Source organism: Oncorhynchus kisutch, linkage group LG13, assembly GCF_002021735.2.
Source record: "Oncorhynchus kisutch isolate 150728-3 linkage group LG13, Okis_V2, whole genome shotgun sequence".
In the NCBI taxonomy this organism is placed as follows: Eukaryota; Metazoa; Chordata; class Actinopteri; order Salmoniformes; family Salmonidae; genus Oncorhynchus; species Oncorhynchus kisutch.
The window spans coordinates 11530278-11542760 of NC_034186.2; the positions used below are offsets into that span (position 1 = coordinate 11530278).

Genomic DNA, 12483 nt, shown 5'->3' on the forward strand with positions numbered 1-12483 from the left:
CTGCCTTCCTCAGGGGCAGAACGACAGATGTTATACCTTGTCAGCTCAGGAATTCGATCCAGCAACCTTTCAGTTACTGGCCCAATGCTCTAACCACTAGGCCACCTGCCGGCCCAAAACATGTGTCAGAAGTGGGATTCAAAGCCTAATGAATAACTTCACCAGGCAGGAAGAAATATTCAGCGTCTGCTTTTATTTTTACACATCTACCAATCAGTGCCCTTCTTTGCGAGGCATTGAGAAACGTCCTTGGTCTTTGTGGTTGAATCTCTGCTTGAAATGTACTACTCGATTGAGGGACCTTACAGATAACTGTGTGTGTGGGGGGTACAGAGATGGGGTAATCATTTAGAAATCATGTTAACCACTATTATTGAACACATAATGAACCCATGCAACTTATTATGTCATTTCTTAAACACATGTTGACTCCTGAACTTATTTAGTCTTGCTATAACAAAGGGAATGCGTTTTGACCAAAGACATTTTACATTTTGTATTCATTTTGAAAATGTTCTTCAAGAAATGATGGGGTATTGTGTCTAGGCCAGTGACACAAAATCTAAATTGAATCAATTTTATATTCAGGATGTTAAACAACAAAATGTGGGAAAATTCAAGAGGTTTGAATCCTTTCTGAAGCCACTGTAGGTTTTGTAGTTGTATTAGCAGTAGCTGGATGTTCCCACCACAGAGCTGGCAGGTAATTCAGCTATTCTGCTCTTCATCAGTAACACTTAGTTACTGCCTCGTGAATTCTACATCACCACCTGATCAAACATACCTCTAACCTCTGGGAGCTGGCCCGGGTGTGTGCATGTTAGTGAAGTTATTGGTTTGAGCTGAGACATGAGCTTTTAAACCCTCAGAAAACAAACATACTTCTAACCTCTGGGAGCTGGCCCGGGTGTGTGCATGTTAGTGAAGTTATTGGTTTGAGCTGAGACATGAGCTTTTAAACCCTCAGAAAACCTTAATATAACTGGTTCGGACTGAGAGAAGTGAACCAGTATGTCATGATATTATGGTGTTTTCACACTTGGTCCCTTTGAGAATTTTTTTGTGAACTCGGTGCCTTTCGTTTAATTTGTTGTGCAGTGTAAACATGCCGAAGGTAGGCTAATAGAGCTTCATCAGCTGTTTATTGATCGTGGGGTTTGAATAGTGTGAGAAGACAACCTATTTGGTGAGAATCACAACATCTATTCTAGCTTTTAAAGGGGCAGTAGCTTACATTGGGTGTTCAATTTTCAAGTACAGAATTATTTATTCTCAAATCAAATCACATTTTTATTGGTCACATACACATATTTAGCAGATGTTATAGCGGGTGTAACAAAATGCTTGTGTTCCTAGTTCCAACAGTGCAGTAGTATCTAACAATTCAAAACCATAAACACACATCTAATATTAAAATAATGGAATTGAGAAATATATAAATATTAGGACGAGTAATGTCGGAGTGGCATAGACTATAATCCAGTAGAATAGAATACAGTATATACATATGAAATGAGTAAAGCAGTATGTAAACATTATTAAAGTGATTGGTTATTCTATTGCTATTTTTTCTTTTAGCAATTTTCATGGTAATAGGAGCTTCTGATTACATGTATGATGTCTCATCGTATGTCTCATAATTTTATGAAATCAATCTAAACTCATCAAAAAAAGAAACGTCCCTTTTTTCACGACCCTGTCTTTCAAAAGAATTCATAAAAATCCAAACATCTTCACAGATCTTCATTGTAAAGGGTTTAAACACTGTTTCTCATGCTTGTTCAATGAGCCATAAACCATTAATGAACATGCACCTGTGGAACGTCGTTAAGACACTAACAGCTTACAGACGGTACGCAATTAAGGTCACAGTTATGAAAACTTAGGACACTAAAGAGGGCTTTCTACTGACTCTGAAAAACACAAAAAGAAAGATGCCCAGGGTCGCAATTAAGGTCACAGTTATGAAAACTTAGGACACTAAAGAGGGCTTTCTACTGACTCTGAAAAACACAAAAAGAAAGATGCCCAGGGTCCCTGCTCATCTGCATCATACTGACTGCTATTTTTTATTTTGACCCCCCCTTTGTTCAGGGATAAATTATTACATTTATGTTAGTCACATGTCTGTGGAACTTGTTCAGTTTATGTCTCAGTTGTTGCATCTTATGTTCATACAAATATTTACACGTAAACGCAGTTGACAGTCAGAGGATGTTTCTTTTTTTTGCTGAGTTTATTAGCTTCCAAAATGTAAGTAGGTATATCTACCTGTCCGATAACACATTCTGCACCCAGACCACAAAATTAGGTGAAGTGAACTGGCAAAAGAGTTGAGTCCTTATTCCAAGGCAAGAGCAGCGTGAAGACAACGACAACGGAGCTCTTTTGCTTCTCTTTTCTTTTACCCCAGTTCACTTTAAAGAGGACTACATGTAGAAACACCCTTACACATGGTGAGAAGAGAAGTAGCTCCTATCTGGATGACTGTAATTACAGAACAACGTTAATTTCACACTCCTGCCTGCCTGCCTCCACAAATCTGCCATCTATCCATTACCCTGTCAATGTACCCATCTAACCATTACCCTGTCAATGTACCAAGGCCTTACTGAGGCTAGTTGTTGTTGATTTGATTTAGTCTTGCTTTTCTCTCTCTAAACAGGATGTTGTTAAATACAGTAATGAAGAGTGGTGGAGTGAGTGTTTCTCTAGTCCCTCTCATTTCTCTGTCCTCCCTTCACACTCTTTCACTTCTCCTTCTCTTCTTAAACTGTACCTCTCTGTCTCTCCATCCTACTATACCCTCTCTCCATCTCTCCACCCTACTATACCCTCTCTCCACCCTACTATACCCTCTCTCCATCTCTGTCCTACTATACCCTCTCTCCATCCCTACCTTTCTCCATCTCTCCATCTCTACCTCAGTTGACAGAGTGTCAGCTATATGCTGCTAGATTTCTGTATTGATGGCTGGGTTTTACCACTACTCTCCTCCATCTTCTGCCCATCTCTTCTCTTCTCCATCTTCCTCTTTTCTCCTCTCCTCTGCAGACTCTCTGCTGTAGACCACCTGCTGTGAGAGACATATATTATGTAGAGCTGACTGATGGCAGTGTTAGTTTGCTGTGTATTTGTGTACCTGTTTCGTGTCATCATTGCAGCAGCACCAGGCTAGCAGCTATTGTTGCAAAGATACTTCACTGAGCTCTGCAGCTGTTTTTATGTTAGGCGTCGTACTGCAATTATCTTACTGGCTTATTATAGACACTCATGAAACCACAACACAACAGTGAGGTGTTCCACCTTGATTAATAACTAGAAGCACAGATCTATAATCAGACCTCTCCTGGCCTGAGCTCTCCATGATTCTGCTGTTCTAGTCACTGTGTTTCTATGTTGTTTCCTCTGGATGGACTTTGAAGGGCACAGTAACATTTCTCGCATCAGTGAGCAGCACGATGTGTAAATGTCTGCTCACAAACTCACCCACCGTCCAGGCGTACCTACCACATACTAGGGTTGGGCAGTATCCAGTTTTCATACATTTTTCTTTTTTTGACTGTATTGACAATATCCCGGTATACCGCCCAAGCCTAACACACACTCACACACCGTCCCCATGGACGGACGGACACACACCATTCCTTCTCCATTTCTCTCTCTCACTTACCCTCCTTGGTAGGTCACCCCAATGTAGTGTGCCAGTCTGAGCAGTGGGCAGTGAGTACTATACAGCTGTGCTGAGTGGGGTCTAGAGAGAGAAAGACACTCTGGGGTCAGCTGGGATGCTTTCATGAATGGGTGTGTGTGGAGCTGCTACGCTGTTCCTTTAACTTGGTCTACTGTAACCTCTAACCTGATTAACTTGGTCTACTGTAACCTCTAACCTGATTAACTTGGTCTACTGTAACCTCTAACACTGTAACCTCTAACCTGATTAACTTGGTCTACTGTAACCTCTAACCTGATTAACTTGGTCTACTGTAACCTCTAACACTGTAACCTCTAACCTGATTAACTTGGTCTACTGTAACCTCTAACCTGATTAACTTGGTCTACTGTAACCTCTAACACTGTAACCTCTAACCTGATTAACGTGGTCTACTGTAACCTCTAACCTGATTAACTTGGTCTACTGTAACCTCTAACCTGATTAACTTGTTCTACTGTAACCTCTAACCTGATTAACTTGGTCTACTGTAACCTCTAACCCGATTAACTTGTTCTACTGTAACCTCTAACCTGATTAACTTGTTCTACTGTAACCTCTAACCTGATTAACTTGTTCTACTGTAACCTCTAACCTGATTAACTTGGTCTACTGTAACCTCTAACACGATTAACCTGGTCTACTGTAACCTCTAACCTGATTAACTTGGTCTACTGTAACCTCTAACCTGATTAACTTGTTCTACTGTAACCTCTAACCTGATTAACTTGGTCTACTGTAACCTCTAACCTGATTAACTTGGTCTACTGTAACCTCTAACCCGATTAACTTGGTCTACTGTAACCTCTAACCCGATTAACTTGGTCTACTGTAACCTCTAACCCGATTAACTTGTTCTACTGTAACCTCTAACCTGATTAACTTGGTCTACTGTAACCTCTAACCTGATTAACTTGGTCTACTGTAACCTCTAACCTGATTAACTTGGTCTACCTTAACCTTTAACTTGTTTGAAGTGATGAGTATTAAGGAAGCCATGTATTACTTGTTCTGTGGACACTGAAAGAGGGAATGTCACTGAGGAAATGGTATGCAGATAGAAGAACACATTATGAGAATGATAGTGTTGTTCAACTGGCTCCAAATGTATTGGAAATCTGCGCCCAGTTCAGAGCAAACTCCCTATTGGTGTGTGTGTGTGTGCTGTTGTTGTCGTTTTTAAGTGTGTGTGTCTCTTCTCTTCCTAGCTGTCGGACCAGTAACAGGAAGAGCCTGATTGTGACGTCCAGTACCTCTCCTACACTACCCAGACCACACTCACCACTACATGGACACCCAGGTAAGACACACACATACACACTCACTCACCAACACACACACACTCACTCACTCACCAACACACACATACTCACCAAGACACACACACTCACTCACCAACACACACACACACTCACTCCCTCACACACTCTCTCACACACACTCACTCCCTCACACACTCTCTCACACACACACACACTCACTCACCAACACACACTCACTCACTCACTCACTCACTCACTCACTCACTCACTCACTCACTCACCAACACACACACACACACACACACACACACACACACACACACACACACACACACACACACACACACACACACACACACACACACACACACACACTCACCAACACACACACCAACACACGCACTCACCAACACACACCAACACACACACTCACCAACACACTCACTCACTCACCAACACACACACACACACACTTACTCACCAACACACACACTCACTCCCTCACACACTCTCTCACACACACACACACTCACTCCCTCACACACTCTCTCACACACACACACACACACACACACTCACTCACCAACACACACTCACTCACTCACTCACTCACCAACACACACACACACACACATACACACACACTCACCAACACACACACCAACACACGCACTCACCAACACACACCAACACACACACTCACCAACACACTCACTCACTCACCAACACACACACACACACACTTACTCACCAACACACACACCTACACACACACACAAACACACACACACACACTCACTCACTCACCAACACACTCAGCTTTATTTTAGTGAAATGTTTGAGTAAAAATGTTTGACCATTAAGAATCCTATTTTCCTTAACCCTAACCTAAACCCCCCCAAAAACTTAACCATAACCCCAAAAACCCTAACCCTAACCGTAACCCCCAAAATACTAACCCTAACCCCAATAACACTAACCTTAACCGCAAAACCGTAAACCTGACCCTTTATGTGGAACTGACAGCATTTTATCAACATGACATTTGATTAACATCTGTTCATATACACTCCCAGGAATAATGTTCTGATAAGCGAGAGCTTACATTATGGTCATTTTCATAAATTCATAGAACGTTTGGGAAGGCTTTTGTGAAAATTCAGTGTATGAAAGAGGCTGTGTTTGGACACGTAATAGACACTGCAGTAAATAAAACCAAATCAAATAATCTGTCCAGGAACGGAGTTTACATAGACCGGTATGCCATAGCCAAACAGAGCTACAGTAAACCAACATGCAAATAGCAATATGCCACATGGGCGTTAGTGAAATAGCCTGCCATCATTCACTTTGAACTGGACTGTGTGTTTATAGACAGTAGCAACAGCGTATCTTTAGATCATTAGAACACATATTTACCGAAAGCCACAAAATACACCTGAATGGATTTCTGCAAATATATAAAGTGCATTCAGAAAGTATTCAGACCCCTTGACTTTTTACACATTTTGTTACGTTACGGCCTTATTCTAAAATCAATTCAATTGTGTTTTTCCCTCATCAATTTACACATAATTCCCCATAATAACAAAGCAAAAACAGGTCTTGCTTCACCGTAGGGATGGTGCCAGGTCTCCTCCAGACGTGATGCTTGGCATTCAGGCCAAAGAGTTCAATCAAGCCAGAGAATCTTGTTTCTCATGGTCTGAGTCATTTAGGTGCCTTTTGGCAAACTCCAAGCGGGCTGTCATGTGCCTTTTACTGAGGATTGGCTTCCGTCTGGCCACTCTACCATAAAGGCCTGATTGGTGGAGTGCTGCAGAGATTTATGTCCTTCTGGAAGGTTCTCCCCTCTCCACAGAGGAATTCTGGAGCTCTGTCAGAGTGACCATCGGATTCTTGGTCACCTCCCTGACCAAGGCCCTTCTCCCCCGATTGCTCAGTTTGGCCGGGCAGCCAGCTCTAGGAAGAGACTTGTTGGTTCCAAACTTCGTACATTTAAGAATGATGGAGGTCACTGTGTTCTTGGGGACCTTCAATACTGCAGAAATGTTTTAGTACCCTTCCCCAGATCTGTGCCTCGAAACAATTCCTTCGACCTCATGGCTTTGTTTTTGCTCTGACATGCACTGTCAACTGTGGGACCTTATATACAGGTGTGTGCCGTTCCAAGTATTTTTCAATCAATTTAATTTACCACAAGTGGACTCCAATCAAGTTGTAGAAACATCTCAAGGATGACCAAAGGAAACAGGATGCACCTGAGCTCACTTTCAAGTCTCATAGCAAAGGTTCTGAATACTTACGTAAATAAGGTTTAATTTTTTTATTCTAAAAACCTGTTTTCGCTTTGTCATTATCACTGTGTAGATTGAGGATTTTTATATTTTTTCTCCATTTTATAATAAGGCTGTAAGTTAACAGAATGAGGGAAAAGTCAAGAGATCTGAATACTTTCCGAATGCACTGTAATACCACAGGAGTTTTACATTTGGGGACTTCACAATCCTTTTGATCAAACAACCATGAAAATGTAGGCTCTCTCCCCCTCAGCTATGCACAACAACAAGGTCAACAACTAATGTTAGCCAGAGCAAGATGAGCTGAAATCTAATGAAGGAAACCTCTAAAATAAACCCTCTAAAACCCTCTAAAACTTTTTCAGCTAGTTGACCGTCAGAATTGCACTGATAAACGATGGGGAAATGTAGCCTGCTCGTCCTTCTGCAGCTGGGCTGCCAATACATGCTTGTCCCAACTCACGTTTTAACAACTGAATGGGAACTTGCCTGCCCGCCCATTTGATCGATGTCAAATACATTTGATTGCCAACTAAGATATATGCTAACTGTTGATAACAGTCATTCAAGTTTAGCATAGCTAGCTATCAAAGAGATTCACGTTTCTTGCTTGCTAACCAAATAATACCTGTAGCATCTGTAGCTATAGCCAACGAAAAATTATCTGTGGGAAAAAGTCAGTCACTCACCCACTTCTCCGATGACATGACATCCTCCCAGCAGCTAGCTAGCGAGATTGTTGATGTTAGGCAATGTGTTTTTAGCTTGCTAAATAAATAGCAAGCTACATAAATGGACACGCTAGCCCAGGGGTGTCAGACACAATCAGCGCTTGGGCCATATAGAAAAAACACAACAAGGATTCTCCCGAGCGGCGAGACCCGGGTTCATTCCCGGGCTGTGTCACAACCGGCCGTAGCTGGGAGTCCCATAGGACGGCGCACAATTGGCCCAGCGTCTTTCCGGTTAAGGGGAGAGTTTGGGCTTTAATTGGCTCATCGTGCTCTTGCGACTCCTTGTGGCTGGCCGGGTGCCTGCAGGCTGACCCCGGTCGCCAGTTGAATGGTGTTTCCTCCAACACATTGGTGCGGCTGGCTTCCGGGTTAACCTCTCTAGGGGGTGTGGGACACTAGCGTCCCACCTGGCCAACATCCGGTGAAATTGCAGTGCGCCAAATTCAAAAACAGAAATGCTCATAATATATATTCAAAAAACATACAAGTGTTATACATCGGCTTAAAGATTAACTTCTTGTTAATCCAACCGTTGTGTCAGATTTCAAAAAGGCTTTACGGCGAAAGCATACCATGCGATTATCTGAGGACAGCACCCAGCGCGCAAAACATTACAAACAGTTACCAGGCAGGTAGAGGAGTAACAAAAGTCAGAAATAGCGATAAAATTAATCACTTACCTTTGATGATCTTCATATGGTTGCACTCACAAGACTCCCAGTTACCCAATAAATGTTTGTTTTGTTCGATAAAGTCCCTCTTTATATCCCAAAAACATTTTGTTGGTGCTTTTTGTTCAGTAATCCAATGGATCCAAGGCGGTCACAACAGGCAGATGAAAAATCCCCAAAGTATCAGTAAAGTTCGTAGAAACATGTCAAACGATGTTTATAATCAATCCGCAGGTTCTTTTTAGTCATAATAATCAATAATAGCTTTGTCAATATAAAAGAAAAACAAGAAAGGCGCGCTCTCGGTCACATGCAGTTAACAGCACTGAGACACTGCAGGGTCCACTCATTCAGAGTGGTCTTAGTCTCTCATTATTCAGAATACAAGCCTGAAACAATTTCTAAAGACTGTTGACATCTAGTGGAAGCCATAGGAAGTGCAATCTGAGTCCTAAGTCAAAGGCAGTCAATGGAAAACTACAAACGTTAAAAAAATCCCACTTCCTGGATGGACTTTTCTCAGGTTTTCACCTGCCATATCAGTTCTGTTATACTCACATACATTATTTTAACAGTTTTGGAAACGCTAGAGTGTTTTCTATCCAAATCTACCAATTATATGCATATTCTAGCTTCTGGGCCTGAGTAACAGGCAGTTTACTTTGGGCACGCTTTTCATCCGGAGGTGAAAATAGTGCCCCCTACCCTAGTGAGGTTAAGCGGGCTGGTGTTATGGAGCGCGGTTTGGCGTGTCATGTTTCGGAGGAGGCATGACTCCGCCTTTGGCTCTCCTGAGCCGGTTGGGGAGTTGCAGTGAACAGACAGGCTCGAATTTTTGGGAGAAAAAAGGGGTAAAATAGAAAAGAGAAAAAAAAGAAATAACACAACAAATTCACGGGCCAGGCATACTTTATTTTGTACTTTTTTTGTATTTAAAAAAAATGCCCCTTTATAATGTACACTTACGTACATAGGATTTTGACATTTTAAAACAAAATAGTAAAAAATAATATTTGTAAAGTATGTAATAACGCCACATAACAAAAATGTTGCTATCTTTGTTTTACACTGCATGGATCACCAGTGCGGTTGAATGCCGTGTATGGTCCACTCAACATGTTGCTGTAATAGGCCTGCCTACATCTCTTTTACATGGTGTTTTGTTGCAGGTTTTGGTTATTAATTGACATGCTTTAAAACCGGAAGCCAGACTGCAACATTTTAGTAGCCTAGCTAGGACTGTGACCTGTGTCTGTACACTTTCCCTCCCCTGCACGATGTAAACAAGACACACAAAAGCAGCGCAATTGAAGTTGAATTCACCGATGCGAGTGCAGGAGATAAGTACAGGAGATAACTCAACTTTTGACTCATTATACTCGCTTGTGTGTCCTATTCAATCCGCGGGCCTTGTTTGACACACGTGCGCTAGCCAATTAGCCACGTTATGACTGACTTGTGATCATTGCCCTTGCTAGTTTTATTGTATTGACATTGCCAGCCTTAGTTATAGTTTTTGTTCAAACTAGTGAGTCATTGAAACTGAAACAGTGCATCCTGAATGGAGGCAGCAAACAATGTACCAGGTCAGCTGTGATTTACAACCTGATAGCAATATGTTTTGGACTATTGGAAGAAGAAATGTATTCCTTTGCAAGAAATGTATCGTGCATTTAACTGCATCCACGTATTCTGCCAACAATGCCTTATTGTACGTGATAGAACCTATTTTTAAAACCTCTTATAAAGTTGGTTTTGAAGCATAAACTTGGAATTTGATATTTTTGACTGATATTATAATTTTCTATTTGTTTCATATCTGCAAAGTAGTAAAAAATGCAGTCAGTTCCACTTTATGCTCAAAATAGCATTTGAACAAATTCAGAACATGAAAAAATGTATCGTTTTCCTGCCTTGTCAGACCATTTGGGTGTATTGTTGGAGCATTGGGGTCCCAATAACGTAGGAAAACAAGTACACTCACTCACTCACACACACAATGGATCTGACAAACCCTCATCAAACGTGTAGTCTTTCTCTAGTCTTTTCTAAGCTTAAGTTAATATCTTCCAAGCCCATCCACTGCAGTTCATCACAGCATGCCGTTTCTATCAGGGGGGTTTGCAGCAGAAAACTCCACGTGGTTTTCCAGAAAATATAGTATCACATATGACCCAATTAGAACTGAGAATATACACAGAGCTCTGCACAGTCAGGGACTGGAGGCTCTGCTGTTCTGTGACATTAGTGTCTGTCTGTCTGTCTGTCTGTCTGTCTGTCTGTCTGTCTGTCTGTCTGTCTGTCTGTCTGTCTGTCTGTCTGTCTGTGTGCACGCACGCACGCACGCGCAGAGAGCCGGAACCACTGCATTTGAAGACAACAGTTCCATGACATGGCAAAGTGCCAACACAGCATGGATCCACTCAAGCAAGCAACATATACAGAGTACTCGCACCCATAATCCATACAGAGTACTCGCACCGTACAGTGTACTTGCACCCATAATCCATACAGAGTACTCGCACTGTACAGAGTACTCGCACTGTACAGAGTACTCGCACTGTACAGAGTACTCGCACTGTACAGAGTACTCGCACTGTACAGAGTACTCGCACTGTACAGAGTACTCGCACTGTACAGAGTACTCGCACCGTACAGAGTACTCGCACCCATAATCCATAGAGTACTCACACCGTACAGAGTACTCGCACCGTACAGATTCCTCCCACCGTACAGAGTACTCGCACCGTACAGAGTACTCGCACCGTACAGAGTACTCGCACCGAACAGAGTACTCGCACCGTACATAGTACTCGCACCCATAATCCGTACAGAGTACTCACACCATACAGAGTACTCGCACCCATAATCCATACAGAGTACTCACACCGTACAGAGTACTCGCACACATACAGTACATAGTGTTCACTGGTTGTGTAGTCGGAGTCCGTGTTATCTAGCTGTGTGTGTGTGTGTGCGTTTGTGTGTTTTTTTGTGTCTCCAGCCCTGATGCAGCAGCCTAATGTAATCTGACAGGTTTAGGTGAATGCTCTGACAGCTTGCAAAGCTACACACACACCCATGCACGCGTGCACACACAAACCCCTCTTCGAAAGACAGAAAACATGAGAGGTAGAGATAGAGGAGAGAAAATGGTGGGATAGGATGAAAGGAGAGAGAGCGAGACAGACAGGAAATCACAACACTGTGTCAACATGGGGGCTACGACCTTGCTTTCTTATTGGTGGATCAAGTTGAGCCAGCTGACATTTACTGAGATGAAATCACAACCATCTAATTTCCTCAAAAGGAAATAATGAAACTGAATAGCCTGTCAATCACACACACACACATTCAGGCTGGAAGTGTGGTCTCTTGGCTCAAAAGGCTCTCTGATCACAGCACTCTGAGACAAGATGTTCTTGTGTAACGATGCTGCTCTTACCCACACACGCATACACACACATAAAAGGGATGCTGTGTCCCAGGAAACCAGATAATGCTTTGTAAAAGCCTCTGTCATCATAGTGGCTCCAGACTCTAATCGCATTCACTACTTATCTCACCCTGGGTAGGGCTCATATGAACTGAGTTCTGAAGAGAGAGAGAGAGGGAAGTGGGAGAGAGAGGGAGGGAGGGGGGGAGAGAGTGAGAGGTTGAGAGTAACAGAGAGGACATATAGGGACAGATACACTGAGGAGGGAGGGGGGAAGAACAGAGAGGACATATAGGGACAGAGAGGGCATATAGGGACATAGACACTGAGGAGAGAGGGGGGAAGAACAGAGAGGACATATAGGGACA

General features: G+C 42.6%; 1 protein-coding gene across 8 annotated transcripts in view; it reads left to right on the forward strand.

The window, feature by feature from the left end:
• The window catches only part of mast2 (microtubule associated serine/threonine kinase 2), a 293284-nt gene that overhangs the window by 209170 nt on the left and 71631 nt on the right, over positions 1 to 12483 (forward strand). For all 8 annotated transcript variants that reach the window (XM_031785589.1, XM_031785590.1, XM_031785594.1 and 5 more), the window contains one exon: positions 4921 to 5012. In XM_031785589.1, the coding sequence (XP_031641449.1) occupies positions 4921 to 5012 (92 nt within the window). The remainder of the gene's footprint in view (positions 1 to 4920; positions 5013 to 12483) is intronic.